The sequence below is a fragment of the Sinohyriopsis cumingii genome, chromosome 4, assembly GCF_028554795.1.
Source record: "Sinohyriopsis cumingii isolate HCF-2022 chromosome 4, ASM2855479v2, whole genome shotgun sequence".
In the NCBI taxonomy this organism is placed as follows: Eukaryota; Metazoa; Mollusca; class Bivalvia; order Unionida; family Unionidae; genus Sinohyriopsis; species Sinohyriopsis cumingii.
Genome location: NC_142964.1, coordinates 111603658 through 111628383, shown reverse-complemented (window position 1 = coordinate 111628383; position 24726 = coordinate 111603658). Strand labels below are relative to the sequence as shown.

Here is a 24726-nt window from a genome sequence, read left to right as displayed (position 1 = left end):
AATTTCACCAGGATTTATCTCTGCCAACGATAGAAGATTGTTAATGTCTTTCTTGGTTGCAAAATTTGATGTATCGATTTTTTTTTCTTCATCTGTTTCTTCTTTCTTTCTAAAGAGAGATCTACCATAAATGTCAACCATGATATTTATCTACGGTATATTCAAATAAAATTTTGTGATAAGGGCGGGATGATTTTGAAATTGCATCAAGAACGTTAATTGATTCTGGACCGCATATTGGTGGATCGGTTGATGTTTGCGTTGGAAGTGTTGAATACCAAACTGGAAGTTTCAACGAAGAGATATACTTGAAAAATTCGTTTGGTGGTGCTAGTCCATACGAATCAAAGTAAATGATTTCGCGAGGATTAATCGCGTACGCAACCCAGTGAGTGCCAGGGCCGGAATTTTTATCAAGGTTAATTATTCCTGTCTCAGTAGAGTTTGGTTTGTCCGGTAATTGATCTCGCATGAATATTCCTCTGAAAAATCTTATTTTCTTTTTCTTTGCTTCATTGATTAAATCTAAATTCGATGATGGCGCGATGATCTTAGGCCGGATCAGTACATTGGAGGTCGTCCTAGTCTCAGGCCGGATCCGCGATGGTATTTTTTTTTACCGTATCTTCCTCCGGTAACTTTGTCTAATAATTTTTTAACTCCAAATCCAGCCGTTGCTGATAACGCGCCGCTTATCAACGGAGCTAATAACGGTAATAGAAAAGGAAGGAAGCCACCTACCTTGATCATATCTTTCACTGCGCCAATGGAGAGAGTTACATGAATACCAGAATTCGCTGATCTGGCTTTGGTAAATCGTCCGTGTTGACCTCGTGTCAGTGATAGTTTGTTAGGTCCACCGTGAATCTGATTATTTTTCAAGATTAATTTTAAACCTCTTCGCGCCTTTGTTGCTGCTTGAAGTTTTTTTATCTGACCCGGGGTCAGTGTTACGCTGACGTGTTCGTATGGCATATTAATAATCACTTTATCTAAATTTAGAATTTATCACATATTTTCTACGGGCGCGTCGATGACTCTCATTCTACCACTGATGCCTTCTAGGATCATTGTTCTATCACTAAGAATAACCGCGATGGCTCTTGCCGGTCCTCCAGTGTTAATTCTGGCTTTGAAATGAATATCGACAACCGACTGCTTTACCAAATCAAGATGTTCCAGGGAAAAATAATAGATGGGATAGAGAGTATTAAAATCTAACTGTGATATTTGCAATCCGGTATCAATATTTTGATCACGACCCATATAACTTAATAATCGATGATACGCGCGTGCAGTGGAATAATTAGTAAAATTAATAGCTATTTCCTCGGTTGGCTCTTGTTGGCCATTTATTCTCAGCGAAACATTTGTTGCCTCGAATTGATCAAATATCATGTGACTGTGAGTTTGATCGTATCTATTTGCATTTTGAAGAACAATGAAGATATGCCTGGGCGCTGAAACACCTTGCTGTGACGCAATTCGCCAGGTGTATATTCCATTCATATTAACATCGGAGGAGTCGGTTGTTGTTGTTAACCAGGACATTATGGATTTTCCTCCTTGATTCATGAATGATAATAATTTTTCTTCTTCGCGAATTGATGGTGTTACTGCTGGCATCCACAAAGTAATTTTAGTTAATGTTACCTTACCAGCATCACCCGCCTCTCGCCAAATGGCTCTATCATTACCCGCGGCATCTCGAATAAAAGAAATTGTATGCTTCGCTCCATAAATAACTTTCCTGAAATGCCGGCAAAATCCAAAAATATGAGACAATGGAATTGCACAAGAGAAATTATTCTCGGCTCCAACTAACATTTTCTTTCGCGTAGCAAATCCAAGATTATAATTTTCAGTTTGATTAATTATCATATTTTCGATAGCAGCAGGGACAGGATTAGGAGCGTCGCGATTATTCGGTTGTCTAGCGACAAACGGTTTAAATATCGGTGAATTAGAATTATCCTTAGCAAACATCATACTAGGACCAGCCGATCTGGTGAAATCATCCGAGTATCTTGCTAGGCCTATGATCGTTGTTGCTACATCAACATTTTCAGTGATTGATTCAATCTCTCTTCCATCAATCATGTAAGTGGCACTCTTGAATAATGCCATGATACCGTTATTGACAAATCCAACGTTAAAATCCGCTCCGTAGTTGGTATTATCGGTTTTATTAAGTATCCCAACAACCTCGATATACGCCTCAGATGGAAGAAAATATCTTGTTGTGTCGTGAACTTGAATTTCCTTGCGGTTAGGTGTATTTGGTTCAACTACCTCGTACGAGAAATACTGAAAATCTCGCACTGATGTGTCTCTACCCACAGACTCGTCCATGTCAAACATTTCATTTGACACTTGTGAAAACATTATTACTAATGATATCATCTAAAACGAAGACCATCTCCTGAAACAAAACTTGTATTTCCAAGATTTGTGTTTGCAATCTCATGCGCCAGATTTGTGTTTGCAATCTCATGAGCTAGATTTGTGTTTGCAATTTCATGTGCTATATTCGTCTTAGCAACTTCCTGCGCCAGATCATTTATTTTCTTATTTGCTGCTTCATTTATGGTTTTGCTAATTTCTGGTGGCATCTCTCTGGTGATAGGTAATCTGACTGGTTTTTTTTTACGTATTAAATTTAATATTTTACTTTTGACAGCGTTGAATCCTTTACTAGCTAAATTGCCAATACCAGAAACAGCAGTCTCACCAATCTTTCCTATTGCTTTTAATCCTAGTTGTTTGATCACTGGACCAATTTTAGGTGCTACTCGCGTGACAAGACTTCCAATGATATCACCGAGTCCATTGCCGTGAACGTATTTATATACTGGTAATCGAGAATTAACTACGCGGACCTGATTGGGTCTGCGTTGATGTTTGTGAATAATCATATTATTTCAATTATGTTGTTTTAATCGATAAGCTCATCAACAAGTTCTTTATAAACATGAGAATCAATCACGCCACCACGGAATAATCGCTGACAAATATCTGATGCTTCGTTGATTATTTCGTGAGAGTTATTTCCGGCTCGCTTTCCTCCGATTAATACTTCAAGACGAGATACGTCGTTAACAACACTGTCGGGACAAACAGTATATCCGCTTCCATATCCTTTTCCTGATATTGGTTTTTCTTTTCTTAATTTCTGTTCTTTTTTATATTCTTCAACTTTCTCCATAAAATTTTTAAATCCGTCATCTTTCAAATATATTTTCTTCCCTAAACTACCAAAATAAATTACCGCAGGCCAGATTTCTGGATTAGCATCAACAATTTTATGCAAGTTTTCTTGCAGATATAAAAGTTTATTTAATGGGTTATAATTTGCAGCAACATGCAATCTTGTCTCTTTATCATCGAGTTTATTGATAGTTTGGAATCTCAAAAACAAATTCGCAGGTATATTTGCAAAATCAGATGGCATTTCTGAAGGAAATACGATTTCTTCAGCTAATTCTTGAACTTCCTTGTTTTCTGCGGGTTTGATTTCTTCAAGCGAAGATGGGAACAAACGCGACTCTGAAAATTCTCGTGGTTTGTAATTGACTATCGAATCAATAAAATTGATATATTCAGGATCATCTTTGTTGACCTTTTTGACATCTTTGTGTATATAGTATATCCATTTTATCCACTGTACGCGAGACACATTCTCGGCTTGATGAGGTTTCATTAATTTTTTCCGTCTATTTTTATCATAATTTTCCACAGCAAATTTTATAACTTCATCCGGATTCATTTCCCTTATTCTTGTGATAACCTCATCGGTAAATTTATCAGTACTTAAAAATTTTATTCTTCCTTCTTCGGGGTGCTCTTGTTCCTGCTGCAATTGTTCTTGTGTTTTTTTTTGTAACTCTAGTATTTGTGCTTGTGCTTGTGCTTGTTCTTGTGCTTGACGTAATTGAGTTTGTTCTTGATGAATTTGATCAAGTTGGCCAGGAATAACTCGAGTGTGTTGTTCGATATCTCTTGTCATAGGAATAAGCCCGAGTTTTCTAAGTTCCTTGTCTTCCTTTTTACTACCATATGCGACTTGTTCGATCACTCCGGTGACTGGACTCAACCACTTTGACGATACTTCACCAATATGATGTTGCTCATCATCGTACTCACGAACTTTTTTCTTAAATAATCGTTTTGTCGGAATAAGTTTCCTTACTGCCGCTAGTTCTTCTCGCACTAATCTAGCCGAATGAGGCTCTCCAACTGTGCTAGTTTTTTTACTCATCTTATTTTCAATGATATTGTTTTAATGTGAAATAAAATTAGTATCCGCAACCCACCATAATTCAATTATGGCACAAACAAATTTTACAATACCCCCCCCCCCAAAAAAGCTGCCTTTTTTTTATGCCTGAAATTGCATCTTGGGTTGAAATTTTGCGGATTATTTTGCGTAGGAAGCGTTATTTTTGCTTTCTGAGGCTTCTACGGAGAAATGTTTGGTAGGAGGGTTAATTTAGTCTGTGCCAGGGGGTCTGTAGAACTTCCCTGCTGCTGTAATGGGCATTATGACTTTCTGTATGAAGCATAAACCATTGGAAGTGGTTCACATTTATACTAACACTACAACTGAGATATGCAATATTAAATATACACATACTTAGGATCCTTTTTCCTTCACATATTTGGATATTGTACCAACTTTTTTATGTTTGTATTGAAACTGCTTTCATCTTGATGTCTACCACTTACAACTAATAGAAGGTCAGAGTAACATACTTTTGTGTCACAGGTAGGTCACTTTGACCTGTTAGTGGCAAGTTCCATTTTTCTGACACTTTCTCTTTTACAGTCTTGCATTTGTTTTAAGGATTAGTATTTAGGCTGAGGAAAAATACATTGATAAATGGGCAGTGTTGAACATTCTTGAAATATTTTGTGTATTGCAAGTCTGGCTGAGGAAGAATGCATTCATAAATGGGCAGTGTTGAACATTCTTGAAAATTCTTGTGTATTGCAAGTCTGGCTGTAATTATGAAGCATCTGGGCCATAATTTAACTCAGCTTTGGTGAGCATTGTTTCATTTACACACTTGAGTCAGCAGTTTGACATTTCATGTTAGGTAATTAGTTGATGGCAGATTGTTCTGTTAATCACAAGCAAGTTATATATATATATATATATATATATATATATATAGGGCTGAGCAAATTTGTATTTTAACCACTAGTCCAGAACAAGTGGTTTCAGAAAAATTCACTAGTCCCACTTTTCTCTTCACTAGTCCCACCTTATTTTTCACTGGTCCCAAAATAGTAATCACTTGCCGAGATTTGATGAGACGAATGTGCTTAATCCATAGAAAAAACAAACAAAATGATATATAACATAATTATTTCTTAAAAGAATTTAATTTTTCAAAAATATTGGTTGTTGTAACATTTGGCTTCTTCAGGTTCATGTATATATGTTTTAGCTGATGGATTTGAAAATATGTCCATGTATATGTCTGCCACCTGCACCAGCACTAAGCCAGCAGTTGATAGCTGTGTCTGGGTTAAAGTCCTCAAGCTCTGGTCCATTTGCAGAAATGTTCATTAGCATTTGTAAACTCTTTTGGTTTAAGGAATTCCTTAAAGAAGTTTTGATTAAGTTCATTGAACTAAATCCTCGTTCACACTCAGAAATAGCTACTGCACACTCAGTATCCGTCTTACGTTTTATCCCTCCATTTTCAAACAAATTTACCTTCGCCGAATCGCTGTTATTACCTTACTTGCGAAAATAATTTAGCAAACTCGTTGTATCCACAGAGTAACTATCAGCTTGCTTGACGACTACTTCTAAAGTGATCATAACATCAATTTTCTCTTTTAAATACAAACTGAAACAACTCATTAATTAGCATAATTGTTTCACTTCAAACACAATATCGCACGTGGAAGTTAATCATCTGTATAATTAATTATAAATTAAAGAATCATTACTGTCATTTAATCAGTTCATAAAGGAAACCAACACTGATGTCGGTAAAGTACCTTTCATTAATTTAATTACACTGACTCACTGGATTAAAATCATGGTGAGCCGCTCATTAAGATCTAGATTGAGTAAACTCATTGCAACAAAACCGCTTACAACACTGCTAATTGATCTTACTGGCTTTCTTTTGTTTGATGTGTTTTGATTTGCTGATAATTTGGTCGCTTAGCCCAATATGCAGTCAAGCAGTAAAAGGATGTAAATGTAAACACGATGAGGGGTAAAATCAAGTATTCAGTATGCCCAGAGGGCATGATTGGCCAAATAAAGGCAGATATAGTGATTAAAGCATGAAAATAAGGACTAGCCCAACTTTTTTTAAAAAGCACTTGCCCCAGACTAGCGACTTGGAAAATTTTACTTGTCCGACTTCAAAAATGTCTAGTCCGGGACGTCAGGCTATGGGATTTGCTCAGCCCTGATGTGTGTGTGTGTGTGTGTGTCTGTGTGTGTGTGTGTGTCTGTGTGTGTGTGTTTTTTTCGATCCCCTGCATGGGGTTAATCTGCCATCACAGCACATATGGATCTATACAGTTTGTTATGAGTAATCAGTAGAACAAAAAACATATATTGATGTGGTGTTGCATAATGCACTGGCAGATCAGGGTCTATGGTATTTGTAGTTAGACCCGAGTTACTTGTGTGTATATACAGTACTTGTCATAGTTGCTTTGCATACTTGCCAATCTACCCAAATTTTACAGGCTTTGCTCTGTTTTAAACATGATCCATTTCTCATTTGTCTCAAGAGGCATCAGCTTTGAAGTACATGTAACAGTCTATTTCTTTAAAGATTTCCTTGTTGATTTCTTTTTTGCTTTTAAAACACAGACTTCTTATTTTTCCTATGCTTTAGCTATCCTTTACTTCCCAGAATGTCTTTTTGCCCATGCTAATGGTAGGAAGCTTTGATTTTGGTCAAACGGAGAGTAGACGGTATATGAAGAAGCTTTGTAACTACTAGAATTACATATTTGGAGTGAAGGCAGGTACCATGAAGATAAAGAATAAAGGGACCAAAACAGTTGAAAGTCAAATTTTTGGTGTTTAGATTGACAGTCCTTTTGTAAAAGAGACTTGTATCAATAGTTAGACCTCTTGCTGTTAACATGGCTAGACATGAACCCCATTCAACATATTTGACATGGCCTAAGTTACTATATGTTTTTCAATATTTTAAGAAGAAAAATTCTAACAGTTTTCCATAAAAAATATTTTACATTATGTTAGGTACTGATATCACTACACTGATTTGAGCCAATCAGCTGCTGTTGCATTCTAAAATAGTTCTGAAGAAAATACTCATTTCTTCCCCAGTTTATCTTGGAGATGTACTATCAAGTGTAGAATGTTGCTTGCTTTTGGTAGATCACAACATTAAAGACTGAACAGAAAAATGAAATGTTTATCATTTTTTTTTAGCCTTTGTTTTTAGTGTAAGAAGACAGATATTTTCCATAAGGGTCATTTGTACTAAAAAATATCAGTGATTACATTCAAATGCAACTATTTCCAGAAAATGTAACACAACTTGTGCAGATTTTTTGATAGGTTGTGTCCAAGTCATTGCTTAACATATGTAAGATAGACTTTCGGCATCATAACTTTTTACTGGATTTCATCACAGATGTAGACAGATAATGGAAATATTAAGGATCTTAGTGCAATGATAGCATAAAGACCTGATATGAAGACCTGCAAGATGCGTAAATCCAAGAATCATGAGTTGGTTCCTTACCTACCCAGGTCAGCTCAGATTTGCTGCCTCATTGTGTCCTTCAGAAAGGCATGTAGCTTCCATTTCCTCAACAGGATACAGGCATTAACGAGTAAAAAGTAAAACGATGTTGATCTGCTGTCAATTATGACCACCGTTACTAAAAAAAAGAAAAACATTTGAATTTTCTAGGGTAAAAACTATGTTGAAGTTGATGACACATGAGAAAGTTTCCTGGCTTCAAGCTTTTTCCGATTTATACAAAAATTATTCCTTCAGATATGGCTGCTTTTAGTAAACAATGAAAAAGCTTGAAATGTTTTTTTCACCAAAGTTGCTGAATAGTATTTGACCAAACATGTCGGAAAGAATCCTGGCATTAAGACCTATGTTATTTTTACAGATGAAGATGGTGTCCCATTTAATATGGCTGCCATTACTAAATATAAAATACTTGAGCCACATCTTGGCAACTGCAGAGCAGAAATTTGAAAAAAATGTAACAGAAAGCAGTTTGATCTTAAGGCTATTCCAAATGTATACAAATGATGTCAGTTCACTATTAAATATTACCACAGTTACTAAAAATGGAAAAGCCCTTTAATAACTTCTCAAATGTCACCCATTAAATTTTGCAGATAGCATACAGACTTAAAGAACTTTTACAAATGATGCCAACATACTGCCAAATATGGTTGCTGTTGACAAAAATGGGAAAGTTTGACTAAATTTAACAGAAAGTGTCTTGACTTACAAAATGATTTTGTTCTGCCATCAAATATAGCTGCCATTACTAAAAGTAGAAGAATGTTTATGTAACTTTCTCTAAAAAAAAATAACCTGAACAGAATTTGACCAACTCTGAAAAAAAAAGCATCAACGCACAGGTTCCTTTCAGTAATGGACAAATGATGCTGATGTGCAATTGTATACGGATGAAGATACGTAAACTTGAGATACATGAATTTTGAAACATTTGTTTTTATAACATGCAGTCAACAACATCGGAAAAATTTCAACTGAAAACATCCTACTGACCAAGGTTTATTGTCCAACTGTTTTTACATTTGTCAGTTAAGCTGACATCTAACCAGATAGAGCCAAAAGAAATACCAAAGTTTCCTATTCCAATATTTGGGGCATATATTAAGACAGAATCAAATATTCATTGATACTAATCAAGTCATCACATGATCTGTTTATTTATATTTTTTTATCTATCTTGGTGTCTTTGTTTTTTGCGACTCCACTTCCAACACTGTGCTGCAATGAAAATACTATGAGCTCAGTCATATAGTTATTTAAATCTAGATAAATCACATTTTAGGGTTCCTTAGTAAATTTTCTTTTGGACTGAGACTAATAATCAAATGAATGTAGGTGCTTTTTTCTGTTTTTGTTCAAACTCAATAAGACATGATATTGGTTGAGATGAATAGTTGATATGAAGACATAGATATAGATACAGGCGGTACCTTTTGACTTCTTGTTCTGTTGAATGACTATATAAAAATAAATTCTGTAAAAAGCAATTTTTGAACCAGAATCACTCAAATTGACTTTTAATTTAGCTTGACTAGCGTACAAAAGATTGAAACAATTCATGCACACAGTCGATAACTTAATTATTTTTTTGTGTAAAAAAAATCCAATTTACATGATTGTAAAGTTTGAATCTAGTTGTGCTCAAAGTCCCAATTATGCAGGAATGATTTGTTGATTTTGATGTTACCCCATTCTGTAGCATGCTTGTAGTTGGTCATTACGTTTTCATTCTGAATTGACATGGACCCAAGAATGTACTTCTGTTCCTTTACATATTTTTTGGCATACATTTCTAGTTGCTCTTCGTGCGTTTTCAATCCAGTATCTCAATTCTGCATATTAAATCAGTATTTATTTTTTGTTTGCAGGCAAATGTATGACTGTAAGCCAAGAAAGTCCTGTGGAGTTTAAGAAAGACCTATTTGGTGCTGCTGCCATTATTATAATTCTCCTAGTCCTCTGCATTGCCAGCATTATCATCTTCTTGGTTGTCTTTGCCATCTTCAACTTGCGTAAGAAACAGCCCCATGCCGGAGTCAGGTACACAGAACTGAAGAATGAAGCTGAGCAGGATGGGGATATCTAGAAAACAAGAGGGATATATAAATTATATATCATCTATAAAAAAAACTAGCTGTCTTGGCCTTGAATTCTTAAAACTTAATGGTCCAAGATAAAGATTGGACATGAAACTTAAAACTTAAGTACTTTAAAGGTAACCAAGATAAAAATTTGATGAAATTTTGAGTAGTGCTTTGTGTTCTACTGGTAACATTTTAGTGACCAGTTTCTGAACTTGTTGATTTCTAAACTGAATTTAATGGACATATTTATCTTTGTTTTGTAACTGCCACCACTACTTAGGGCCTAATCAGTGATTCCAGTTGTGACTTGGCTGGCATACAAATATAACTTTGCCTATAACTCAGTTAGGAATGATAACTTTATTTATGCTAACAATCCCAGCAGTAGTTTGCCAGTGATAATCTTTCACTGACTGTTGTTGATACTTCCACATGAATTATTATCTGCCTACCCCATTTGGCCAGCAGAACCAGGTGCCGCAGCACTAACCATTATGATGAAAATGTGTACAGTTTAATAGTGTGGACAACATATCTGTTATCCAAAGAAAGTGAGTAGGTAGAGTTTATCACAGTTGTGTAATGTTCAGTGCTACATCATAATTATTGTTATTTAGGCAATCAGATCTCTGTTCTACTAATTGCAGTTGTATGGCTATTGAATACACATTATGAAATAATAATGAAGTGGAATTTGATGCCTCTTTCCTTTTTTTCACAGATGGGTATTGTGTGATTGATCATTCAGTAGTGTTGCCTTGGCAGTAATAAAACTAGTGAATTGAGTTTAAGAATGCGATTTTGTGCTGAATGAATCAAACCTCGTACAGAACTGATTGAGCAGAAATCCCGTTGGTTTGTAGGTCTATAGTATAAAAATGAGAAAGACAGCTCCCTAAAGAACAGCCAAATCTGGTCCCAAACTCGAGAGCAGCCTGTGTTGAAGTAAATAATTCAGTACACTGATGCCTGGTTTATGATACATATAAGGGGGTGTTCCCTGGAACAAAGTCATGTTAGCTATCACACTATCAGACTCTTAGATAAGCAGCTTATTTGGAGAAAATCGTCATGTAAAAGGTTCAGTGTCTCTGTTGTATTATATCCATGATGAATGTAATGCTAATATCACCAAGGTTGTTACTAGGGCTTTCTTCACCTTGTATGGAGAAAAGAAGCCATTAAATTTATGAATTTTAAACTTTACAAATATACTAATGTGCACCTCTGCAAAGTTTTAGATATGCCAACTTTTACATGGTTCTTATTTTCTCTTCATCGTTATGGGTTATTGTTTTTTAAGCTTTGTTTTGTGTATCCCATTGATTGTACCAAAGTTGCAATCTACGTTGTTAAAAGGTAGTGGACTCTGTGTGTACTATTATAAATGTACTTTGATGCATGCATTGGTTAATATTATCATATACACAGATTTCAAGCCCATATAATCTTAGGAAACTGAGTGAAATTATGATCCTTGTAAATATTATAAACATGTCTTTCAAGTTGTATTGAAAAGAGGCTAGTTATAGGCACTCTTCACTAGAACACTTATTTATACATTAATAATTAAAGGTTTATTCTTGTAGTCAGTATGAATATAATTATTTAGGACACTTGTGTTGCACACTAAAACTTGATTTAAGAATATTTTCATGCTGGTAGTGTCTGTGTGGTGTTCTAATTAGATTAGAATTCCTTCTTCTGCCAGAGTTGACCTTGTTTATCTTTGAATGTATGTTCTTCTTTGATTTTTTGGGGCATGTTGAATAAATTTATTTTTTTGTCAGTTGCAGTTGTATCTAGATATGCATTCAAAATGAGACCTTTTTTATTATAAGACAAATGTTTGTGCACATAAATTGTACGATTGTTTAATTTTTACATGTATCAATTGAGAGCTCTATTTTTGTGATTTACCCTTTATATTGTAAATATTTTGACTTAATATATTTAGAGTGTTTACATGTACTTGTCCTTTGTTTGCTTTTTGTCTATGTACATGTACAAGTATTGTGCTTTGTGTCTGTGTCTATGTTCATTTACTATGCTTTGTGTCTATGTACATGTACTGTGCTTTGTGTATATAGACATGTAAAGGTACTGTGTTTTGCATCTATGAGTTTCTGAATGAAGTTTAATCATTTTGAAGAGACTTTAAATAAAATGTGCACAATTTTGTCCTCATTAATGCAAGCTTTATGGAAGGTAAAGTGAGAATTATGTCCCCTTACTACATGGATGATGCAGAATGATTTTATTGTTATCATGTTTACTTTAATATGTTATAATTGTCAGCATGGTTCAATTGTCATGCATTGTTAAATGCTGTAAATTAGAGGTTCTGATCATGATATGATTGAATTTTGTATTATAAAGTTTATAAGTTTTGGAAATTAAAAAAGTTAAGATTCATTCATAATATGTGATGGGTAAGCTTAGTTGTCTGTTTCTAATTTCCAGTTTTAGATGGAGAAGGAACTGTTATCAGTCTCTATAAATGTACATAACAAGATTGGGTTACCCCAGAATTTGACATTAACATCGGTTACCCCAGAATTTGACATTAACATCGGTTACTCCAGAATTTCACATTAACATCACTAATACGTTGCTCTGCTTGTCATTTCTGTGACTACAGTTGCATACAGAGACATCAACTAGTCAGTTATCTTTGGCCAGGAATGTTTATTTTCAGCACAGCATGCAATACGTTGGAGGCAACTGACAAAGGGCTGAAAATTACTGTTTATACCTTTATATAAAACAACATAGAACTAGATATTCTGTCACTTAGTGCTCTGGTACATCAGGCTCTCTGCTGAAGCTGGAAATCGTCAGTACCATATACTTTTATGTACGAGTTGGGTCCACTTGCTTATAAGTGGAGTCCAACTGCAAACAACAAAAATCTTGTTAATGTACCAGCAAATCTGGGTCTGTGCAGTTTGTTCAACTGATTACTCCTAACAAACTGCACAGAGCCAATCTGATGGCACATTAATTATGTTGGGAGTATAGTGTTACCCATGTCTTTTGTGCATGGATCATTTTCTCAAGGATTGTAATGGGTTTTATCTCTGTATATTTTCCTTTTAATAATGAAAAAAATATTTGATGCAATGGGCACATTGTCCCCAATGATATTTAATGTAGCAGATTTTGAGGAGGAGAAGCTTTGCATATGATATGTCATTATTCATAATTCTTTTGAATTCTTAATAATGAGGCAATTTCTTATGCTTACAGAAACTGGGTAGACCTTGGTAAGAATTCCAAGTCTTCTCTAATATTATGCTCGTACAGAAATATAGACTATTCCACATAAAGGACAGCATGGTTTTGCAAGTGTTCATCTTATGAATTCTTATCATTTTTATATACAGGCTATAATATAATTAATATTCAAGCTGTTTGGACTTTATCATGATTACATTAAAAAAGTCAAAGGTGAAAGTTTGTGTCAACCTCTGAACTTTTAAACTGTTCATAATGGAGACCAGCGTGAATCAGACTGTTCCATTTAAAATACAGGGAAGGCAATTTTTAAAAAAAATATGTGCCAGGGTACTTTATTTTCTCTGGTCTTATGAAAATACAAAATTTTAAATTCGATCTATGGGAGACTACTTCACAAATAATGTGTCTCGCTATGTCTGACGTATGTTTTACTGGAACAGCTCATAGTAAAGGGGTACAGCTATCTGAAAGTCATTAAACATCCCATACAATCAAATCTCAGTCCCATTATAGGTGTCATTTGCATAAAGTACATGTGTGTTTAATATAGTTACTTTGTTCATTGTTAATAAATATGTGGTTGCAGTTGGACTTGACGTATAGAGAGTATATTCAGTAAATGTCCTCAGTTTATTGTTCATGTACTCTCTCTGCTTACTCAAATAAATTGCAATAAAAATTGTATCTTTTCGTTAAAAATCTTTTAATTGGCATTGGAACATTATTGCAACCATGTTTCAATATGATGAAAAATGTAAGCAGCATGTAAAGATGATTAAAAAAGGCAGATAAAGGAGGGAACAGGAAATTAATATAGTTTTATGTATTTCCCAGACGATGGTCAATGTAGTACATACACGATATACATATAACAAGATAAATTATTATTAGAAATTGGGAAGGAATCGTTGTTAGAAATTTAGTCTACAAATGTTTCAGTTGCATGCTGTTTTAAAACTATCAAGATCAAATTATTTTTTACAAGATTTTTCAAGGTTAAACAAGTTCTTGAAGAGCCTCTGTAACACTCACAATAGGAGAGTGTCTTTTAAATTGAGACCAGTGTGTATATTATATATATATATATATATATATATATATATATATATATATATATATATATATATATATATATATACATACATACATACACCTTTGAGCTCTAGGTAGCAGCTTTGTTATCAAGTCCAGTGTAATGTCTTTTGTATTTAAAAAAACATGTCAAGTCTGATCTTGTACAAAAGTGATGAGAGAAACCAAAACTAAATGATAACTACAGGACAGTAGACAAAGATATGTTCAGTTATTTCCATATTTTGGTTACTATAGGCATAACAAGAGTTAGTGGCCAAATTGATTCAGAACAAAAACAAATTGGTAGCTAATATTCTGTTTATAATGAAGTATCAAAATGATCTTATTCCTTACTTCTAAACTTGTTATAAACTTCTAAACTTGTAATAAATGCTTTTTGAATAACTAATGGTTATTTTTTCTCCATATTGAAATAATCTTCTCATCTTGACTAATTATATATCTGCATCAGTGTTAAATCATATGACATGTACCTATATGTGCATGAGCGTTTAACACCGTACTGCATTTTCTTTGCTTCAAGACCCTTCTTAATTAAGTAATAGTACTTAAAGCTCAGTTGCAAATATTTGCATGAAATTTGCCTCACAAAAATGCTGTCAGGTGCTTTAAATGATTCATTTTCAGTTGCCGTGGCAGCTTTTACTTATTTTTTTTTTCATTTTCACATGTATTTAGCATGTTTTGGGGTACAGGAATTAAAGCTCATTGTTTGACAATTTAGTTGTTGATAATTTTATCTCTGCCTGCCATCAAGCACTGTAAAATGCTAAGTAGCTTCATGATGATTAGCAAGACTTTTAAGTCCTCAGTGAAAATATATATTTCAGCAGTTACATAGATAAATGTACATTTTTTGACAAGTTGAAAAGGTTGGAATAATCAATTACTTTGAATTATGTATTTTCTCAGGTATCCATTTTTATTGTTTTGCTGACTATGGTATATTCAGAGATACATATGGGAATATGAGAATGTTAAAAAATTTGAAACAAAAAATTACTACATCAGTCATGTATATGGTGGAGGAGGTTTGAAAATAAAAAATCACTCGGACACTCATTTTTGTGCATATAAGATATGAAAACAACTATAATCAAGAGATTGTCACACAGAAATATGGGTAGTCAACTGATTTTTTCATTATTTTCCAAACACCCAGTTTTTTACAATTTCAAGTTTCACCAATCTCCATAATTGTTAAATTACCTACTTTACATAACTGTCATATATTACCTACATTTCAGAAAACTTTTATTACCTACTTGGAAGTCATAGAAGCTTAGTTGGTAGAGCATTGGACTCATAATCCAAGGTTTGCAGGCTCACTACCTGTCCAGGTCAGTCCTGGTCTGCTGCCTCATTGTGTCCTTTGCAAAGGCACTTTGCTCCATTTCCTTCACATGATATAGCCAGTATTTCGTAACAAGTGCCATTAAAAGAAATAAAAGCAAAAGAGCTAAGTATATTGCTTCCACAGCAGGATTATTGACATTTTGTATCTTTAAATTGTTTGTTTCCAGTAATCACAGAATCCATTACAAAAATGGTATTCAGTGAAAACAGTGAATTTGTTGTATTCACTTTAATAGTTGTATCTTGGACTAATAAATTTAATTTATGAGATTCAACCAAAATCACTCCTCAGCTGAATTCATGATTTTCTGTAAACGATCATTACTCTTTTGAGTTTATCTCACGTGGCTGAAAGTTATTTGAGCTTATGTTATGGTTCTGTATTCATTGTGCATTTTCCACCTCTCTGCCAAAACTTCCTTGTGAGCATACTTGAGTCTTCATTTATGATTGGATTTTTATCAGACTTGTTGTATAAGCTGATATCATTAGGATTTTAGAAGAATTTGATTGATCTTTATTAGGTGATATTGCATCTGACTGACTGAGCTTGTGAACACTCTAGAGCCATATTTCTAGTCAACTGTTGGTCAGACTTTGGCTGTAAGCTTATGTCAGCAACATCTCGTATGAATTTAATTGTGATCAACATCCTGGCATGTTATTGGGGTGATTTTGCATCTGATTGGATGAACCTGTGAACACTCTAGAAATCATATTTCTGATCCGACTTTGTATGTAAGCTTTTATCATCAACATCTCAGAGGAGTTATATTCTAAGCAACATCCATGCACATTAGTTTGATGATTATGATTGGCTGAGCTGGTGAAAATTAGAAACCATATTTTTGAATAGATTTTCATCAGCTGTGGAATGTAAACTTGTATCAAGAACTCAGATGGGTTTAATTGTTTGCCTCATTCATGCACATTAATGAGGGGATATTGCATTTGGTCAGCAGAGCTTGTTACAACTATTGAGGCCTTAATGATTATTGATATAGCATTTGTAGAATGACCAGAAATCCATTTCTAGTAATCTTATATTGGAGCCATTTATGCTCATAGTAATGTGCATGCACCTTGCCAGTTTTATTAATTGGAAGGGAAAAGAATTAACCCACGATAAGGACTATTTAGATTGACAGGTAGGGGGTTATGTCGAGTTTCTCTCTTTTGTAAAAATAACAAAACACTATAAGACATGAAACTTAATTATATAATACAAAATGCATAAATTTCAGGAGAAAAAGTTTTGGATAATTATGTTCAAGGTTATAATGAAGTATTTATCATTTAAACTGATTGAAAACATAAAATAACTATGATGAGTAACTGATAATAATTGTTGTTTAATATGACATGTTGTGGGTTTAACACAAGTTTCAGCACATGATAGGTGGCTAAATGTGGCAGTAAGTATAACTGGTTGACGAAGAACCTGGAATACCCTGGTAAGGACCACCAACCCACAGGAAATTATTGGCAAGCTTTCTGACATAACCACATTGGCTGAACCTGAGACTCCACCCCATGTGGTGAGAGGTGAGATGGCAGTGTTTGGTAAAGGCTAGCGTTTTAGACTAGTCAGCCATCCATGACCCCTAATATGATCAGACCAGTTTATAAGCTATCAATGAATTATTACAGTCTTACGAAAGAAGCTTTTGTTAGAGTAGTTGATGTGAAGCTCAGAAGTGATTCTTTTGACTTGTTACAAAATTAGCTAGGCCTAACCAACCCAATCTTGTGCATTTCTGAAGCATACCAGTAAATTTACAGAGCAAAAAAGGCTTTGTGCAAATCAACAGAAAAATGCAGTGTACTTCAAGGCAAAACAGCAATGTGTGTTTCTGGTGCACACCGGTAAATGTATCCAAGTATCAGAATTTCTTGATGTATTTTAATTATGTGTAAGAAAAAGACTATGTTTAAGAATATATTTCTTGTAAAAACTATGTCCAAGTTAATACATTTGTTTGCAGAGAAGTGTTGCAAAAATTTGACATTTTAAATTTTTGAATATCTTGAACCAAACTTAATACATAAGGTTAAAATGAGTATGACAGTTGCAAATATTGCATTAAATAAATGCCATAAACAGTTTTTATTTGTATGTTATTAGATTCACATGTATGTTATGTATTTGTGCATAATTTTATGGTATTTCTTTTATTCAGTGCCATCACTCACAAGTTATTGTAAATGTATATTTTGGTATTTTCAGCTTTTAATTAAAGAAAATAACTCAGTATACTTTCCACCTGAAGCACATCCAGATTTGATTACAAGGGGCACACAAAAAAAATCATGACATTAAACAGACCTGAGAAATTTGGTAGTTGAGCCAAACTGATCAGATGGTGGAAATCCTGTACAATACCTTACCAACTGGTCCAAATCAGCTCTTTGGGATGGGGATCTCAATGATTTCTATAGTATGACTATGGGTGGGGTCACAGGCTAAGGTGAGACCATTAATCGATGCTGACTGCACAAATTAACTACCTTTGTTATGCCTAGTAAGTGTAATTATACTTTAAGAGTGGGTCTATGAACAGTGTTTAAGTATTGGGACCTAGTTCCCAGGGGGGAAGAGAGAAATCCAGACAATGATGGTTGTATAAATGAGGTTCTTCTTGTGCAGAGAAAGTGATCCATCATATAAAGTCTATGCATGAAGACACCAACATATATAGTCTACGCAAGAAGACACCAACATATATAGACAGTGTAGTATCTTTGTTTTCCAAGCATTTCTTTTCCACCTGCAGTTCAATACATGTATGAATTTGCATTGACAAGCTGACATATATCAACCTCCCAATCTAGTGATATCAAGCCCACTTGGACCTCTTCATTCCCAGATCTATTTTATACATGTGTGTGTGTGCACATTGGCATATGCAGGCAGAGCAATTGTTGGCATAATCTGCAGACGAAGGTTCAAGTCTCTGGTTGGGAATAAATAAAAAAAATATTCTCAAACCTGTATGATACTTTTTCTCAATATATAATAATTTCACTCTACAATGATAATTTTTCTCAATATATAATAATTTCACTCTACATAATTATATTGTCATGTGTCCTCATGTTGGCTTGATGGATAGCACATTCTGCTCTGTCTTGCATGTATAGTACCTCTCTGTGCATGTGTATTTGTGTGTGCATGTACAAATATAAGGCTTTGTCCTGAAATTTATTTTGCATTTAGTTGTTTGTTATGCACAACTTAAGTGTTTTATTTGTGTGCGTATTGGCCATATTTGCAAGAAAATCATCATTTTGGGCAGAAAAATAATATTTGACAAATTTGTAACGGAACAATCTTTTCTGAATGTAATGTAGTCTATTTCATGCCAATAATATGAAAATCAAGAGAGGTTTTGTGGTTTGAAAGTGCCAGTGGTACAACATTAGAAAATAATGTGTGATATTAGATTTGTTTGTATAGTTCAAAGGGAAGTTTTCATGTGTCACGGATTGTTAGTGAGTAGGTGGGTGTTATCTCAGTAATATAACTGGCTCCCTTTTATAATGCAGTAGTGGTCATGAATTGCACTGTATTATGTATTAGTAATATTATGTATTAGATATATCAGGATAAGGTGACCTCCCCTATTACATGATATTTCTGTTTTTTACTCCATATAAACAGTATTCTATTCCTATCAGTAAGATTTTTTTTTTAATAAGCCAGTTTTTCATTGCAAAAAAAGTCTTAATGTCGTACAGTAGCCAAAACTTTGTCATTCACCTTGCTACTCTCGTTTTCTCTTGTGTATGATATGACCCAGACTACAAGTGGTGTAGATTTATATTTGAGTCACATAACACGCTGGCAGGTCAGACTCCATGTTGTTCTTATTTGAAGCAGCAAGGTGAAGATTGTGAGCTGCCAGTTCATTTTTTACATCGCAGTTTGGGTCTGCACAGTTGCATTCTGGTGTGCATTATGTACCATTATGGGTCTGCACAGTTGCATTCTGGTGTGCATTATGTACCATTATGGGTCTGCACAGTTGCATTCTGGTGTGCATTATGTACCATTATGGGTCTGCACAGTTGCATTCTGGTGTGCATTATGTACCGTTATGGGTCTGCACAGTTGCATTCTGGTGTGCATTATGTACCATTATGGGTCTGCACAGTTGCATTCTGGTGTGCATTATGTACCATTATGGGTCTGCACAGTTGCATTCTGGTGTGCATTATGTACCATTATGGGTCTGCACAGTTGCATTCTGGTGTGCATTATGTACCGTTTATACATCACTAGATGTTTTATAAAAATAGGTTCTGTTAAATATGCTTTATATTAGTCAAATTTATGATGCACATGAAGTGGTGAAATACCATAGTTCTCTGATGATATGCCCAAAGCCACCTTTATATTTAGAATTGAGACAAAATGTTTATTTAGAGCTGCAGAAGCATGTCCAATGATGATCTTTCCTCAGCCTCCTTAACTTTAAATCACATTTACAAGGGATCCCCCACCCACGACACCTGCAATGGGCTTATCATAGGAATAATACTGATGTTATTGTAACATATAGGGGAAATGAATGGCAGAGCTAAATGATCCGGTTTGATACTGTTTTTCAGTTTCATACCCAATTATTACTCATATTATACACCTCTGATACCTTTTTTACATGATCAAAACGTTTTTTGTTTCTTGCACAGTTATATCTGAAAATGTACCCAATATAAACAATGAAATCCTGGACATTGTACATAAATTACATGAGTTGCTTAGGTCAGGGAACTTTGTCTTTAACATCTATTCTTTGTGACCATTTGTGTTAGTTTTTTTTTAAATGTTTTATTTTGTGTGTATTTGTCCTCTTTGTCTAAAAGCAATAATCTTTAATCAGTGTGATGACAAACAAAAATAAATTACATTTTGTAAACAAATATGTGAGCCAGTTGTATTTCCTATGCTATTTATCTTCTCAAATGTCATGCAGATAGGGACAGTGGGGTAACATCCTTGCACAAATGTTTGGTGTAGCTTGAAAACAAGTCCACCAAGAGGGGGAAATGCCTAGTATACCAAATGTTTGGTGTAGCTTGAAAACAAGTCCACCAAGAGGGGGAAATGCCTAGTATACCAAATTTTTGGTGTAGTTTGAAAACAAATCCAGCTAGAGGGGTAAATGCCTAGTATATCAAATCAAATGAACCATAACTTTATTGTATTTAATTACTTAAACGTGTTGGTTGAGAGAGTGTGTGAACTGAGCTTTTAATAAAAATAACAGCTCATATGTCAGTGAACACAAAAGATTGGTTGATTGCCAAAAATCATAAACATTGACCAAAAAATGCAGTCTTGAACTATGTAGATATCAGATTTAAAATGTAATATTCAAAATAGAAAACATTAATGAAGGGATAAATCATTCTTGTGTTGAAAGCCTCAGCGTTAAGAAGTTTTAAACTTGGTCTCTTTTAATGCAGAATTGTCAACTTGAAAGGGATATTTGTATTATTATCATAACTGACTGAAAAGGATAACACCAAATTTGATGAGCTTGAACATTACACAAGAAAAAGATGTTCACCTTAGAGGTCTTGTTTCTTCTTCAGGTAGATTGATAATTCATCGATTTATAAATGTCAGTTAAGTTGACCTCACAACAGAAGACCTTTAGCTTGTCCTATTTCATTAGAACAGTCATTTTTAGATTTATGAAATTTTGTTAATGAAAATTTCAAGTACTGTCATGATGATGATATTGAGTTAAACCCACGACTTTCGTAAAATTGGGCTAATAACTTTGTTTGGATACTGATGTACCAAGTTGCTTTATAATTCAACTTAAACTTGGTCAGTTGTCTCAGCATCCAAGGCATTTGGAGATCTTGAAGTCTTTACAGCATTCACTGCTGACATGTAATTAAAATGAAACAAGATCCTAACTATGGTGGACAGGTGGGTGGAATGGCATGCTGTAAGGTCAAAACTAATACTTAACAGTGTTACCAGTGGACCACTGATGAACAAACTATTGTGGGTTACCTGTTAATGTTACCAGTGGACCACTGATGAACAAACTATTGTGGGTTACCTGTTAATGTTACCAGTGGACCACTGATGAACAAACTATTGTGGGTTACCTGTTAATGTTACCAGTGGACCACTGATGAACAAACTATTGTGGGTTACCTGTTAATGTTACCAGTGGACCACTGATGAACAAACTATTGTGGGTTACCTGTTAATGATTTCTTAATTGCAGCTACCCTGAAAATTCAGGTCCTATTAATGATTGTAGCCATACAATATTGTGCTTAAAATAAATTTGAATAGTTACGAGTTTTCATTGATTTCATGAAATTTTAGTCAGTAAATAAATTCATATTGATTTATAGGGATGAAGGAATATAGAGAGGGAGGGGGAAAATGGTTATTTTAATGAGAAGGATGAGCCATTTCCACTCGGGCAATATGTTAACTAGAATCGAAGCTAATTGTTTTTTTATGAATACTTAAAATCTCATGTTTTGTGGATTGATGTCATGTCTCTTTAATTGATTATTGTCAGATGGTTAACAAAGGTTATTTTGTTATGCCTGCATTAAAAGAAAGTGAATTTTTAATGGTCTTGAATTAACATATAATACTATATGTTATTGATTGGTGATTGATCTCGATGTAAATTGTCTGCATAGTCATTGTAATATGTAATTGTTGAACAGATATACAATATGGAATTCTGAAAATTAGTTGTATTATTTCATTCAAATAAAATGTATGTAAAATAAAATATATATTTGTATGATACTATTTGCTGAATTCTTTCACTATATTTCTTTGCTTGATCACTTTAAGGGGTGGGGGGTGGGGATTACACTGGAAGTTTTGGACCCATACATGTTTCACACCAGTGTTGGTTCCACATATGGTTTGGTTTTTATACCCAGAGTTAGCAGGGCATCAACTAAACTGACAACAACACCTAAGAATATTAATTTTGGGATTTATTACTGTCACCCATAGTCTCTTCTTGTATCTGATCTCTCTTATTTCTTTAATATTAATAGTAATAATAATGGAGCCCAGAGTGGTCTAATGCGCTTTCCGTTACGGATCACTGCCATCTCACCTCTGTCTGCGTGGGTTCGAGTCAAGGAATCGGCCTATGTGGGTATGTGAGAAAGCTGGCCAGTAGCTTCTCGTGGGTCGGTGGTTCTTCCCGGGGTTTTCCCGGTCTCTTCCTCCATCATTAATACTGGCCGCCATGCGTAGCCTATCGTGTGCTGAAAAATGGCGTTATACCCCACAACAACAATAACAACAACTGAAAATAATACAGTAATACCTGTCTGGAGAGATCACTGCTAACAGAGACCATCTGTTTTATGAGACCAGGATCTCCATGCACCGATTTATTGATTATATACTGTATTTACCCTATATATTGAGACACACTATTTGTTTTGACACCATGAAGTAATTTTTAAAGTAATTTCTTTTGTGCACTGTATGTTCTCGGACACGGCTTTTTTTTTCTCTTCGAAATGTAAGTTGTGGGACACCTTGAAATCATTCGAAAATTACATGTCGGAAAATGTATTCCAACTAACATTTTATTTAAAAAAAATAAAAATGTGTACTTGAGATAAAATTCTTTAATCCAGTGCAGCAGCAGCAGCATCTTGTCAACACAACTCGTTTCCTGCATGTATGTTCTTTGGTGCATGAATTGTTTTTTTTTAGCTTTCTCATGCCATCAAAAAGATATCATTGGATGTGACACATCTCGTGAAGCTGGAACTGCAAAGACTGAAGTCAGAGTTTTTAAAATCTGCACCAGTCGTGCTAATTCCCACACTTTTAACCCCCATCTAATCGTCAGCCCATCTAGGAATGAGATCGGAGTTCACTGGAAATTCATCCTTGTTAATGGTCATATTGTCGGTGAAATCATCTTCTCTTCTGGTCTTCGCAAATTCATCAAATGATTTTAATTTCTCCAAATCATCTGAACGACGCATGGTCGTCGATGTCCGTGCACAAAGTACTATATTGTACTATATTGTGTCGCTTTAAAAATTGTTTCAATTTATTTTCGAAATTCCCGTGAATACCGGTGAAAAGGAACAAAGTTAGCTTCCATATCTCAGCCGACTTTGTATATTAAAAAACAAGAAATTAAAAAAAAATATCAGCACACTTGAAAGAATCCAAAGTCAGCTTCCGAGGTCGGCTTGCTTTGCAATAAAATAACCTTTGTCTGACGTCATGTTGGTATGTTCAAACAACGAGTTTACTGCTCGCTACCAGTTTTGTTCATTCACCACACAGGCTTCTGTTTGATTGGCATCTGTAGCCATTATTAATATAAACGGGCATTGATCTTTGCGGGTAAATAGTATACACAGCAATAACGTGCTTTAATAATACTTTTTGTAACTCATGCTAGCGAAAAGATTATCACTTGCACACGGTAGTGTTATGACCTGTTGTGAGAGACCATTATTTGTTTGGCAGAAGGAGTGGTCTTTCAATGTCAACTTGACAAGGTGCAAGCTGACTGGACAACTCATTTAGCTTTTGGGGGATTAGATTTAGCTGTAGAAAAAAACAGCGAAATATCACCCCCCAAAAAAGGTAAAATAAAATATAGGATATTTTATGGAAATCATTTATTTTACAAACTATAGAACATTTGTTTTCTTTTTGACTTTGCAGATTAAAACCTGTCAGCATTTTAAACAGTTCTATAAAGAAGAGCTAAGGGAATAGTAGAGGTACCGAAATACCTGTGTATATGTAGATGAAGAAAACAGGATTGGTTTAAATGTAGATGAAGTTAGAAGAGTAACGACAAACATTTATGCATATGTATAGATAAATGGATAGATAAGGGTCCTGGATCTGAATAGAGTTATAACGGAGAGATGTTAAGACCTTAGCCTGAAAATCAAACAGACAAAAACAAATATTTTAATTTTAATCTTGTTTGAATATAACATTTTCCTTCATCTATGTTCTTTCTTAAAGTTCAATCGATCATGCACATTCAAGTATCCATCCAGTAAAAAAAATGTGGTAAAATTAAGTCCCTAACTGAGTACTCCAATATAAATGAATTAACTCTTTGTTTTCTTTCTCTGGGGAATGTTGAGTTCAGTCACACTTTTGCTTCTGCTTTCAT

The 24726-nt window shown here is 34.5% G+C and overlaps 1 protein-coding gene across 1 annotated transcript in view; it reads left to right on the top strand.

Annotated features, from left to right (window-relative positions):
- The window catches only part of LOC149801893 (furin-like protease kpc-1), a 139949-nt gene extending 117605 nt beyond the window's left edge, over positions 1 to 22344 (top strand). Inside the window, exons 20-21 of the mRNA XM_089956275.1 lie at positions 9647 to 9818; positions 13112 to 22344. Coding sequence (XP_089812401.1) covers positions 9647 to 9818; positions 13112 to 13190 — 251 coding nt within the window. The 3' untranslated portion in view covers positions 13191 to 22344. The remainder of the gene's footprint in view (positions 1 to 9646; positions 9819 to 13111) is intronic.
- The last annotated feature ends 2382 nt before the right edge of the window (positions 22345 to 24726 follow it).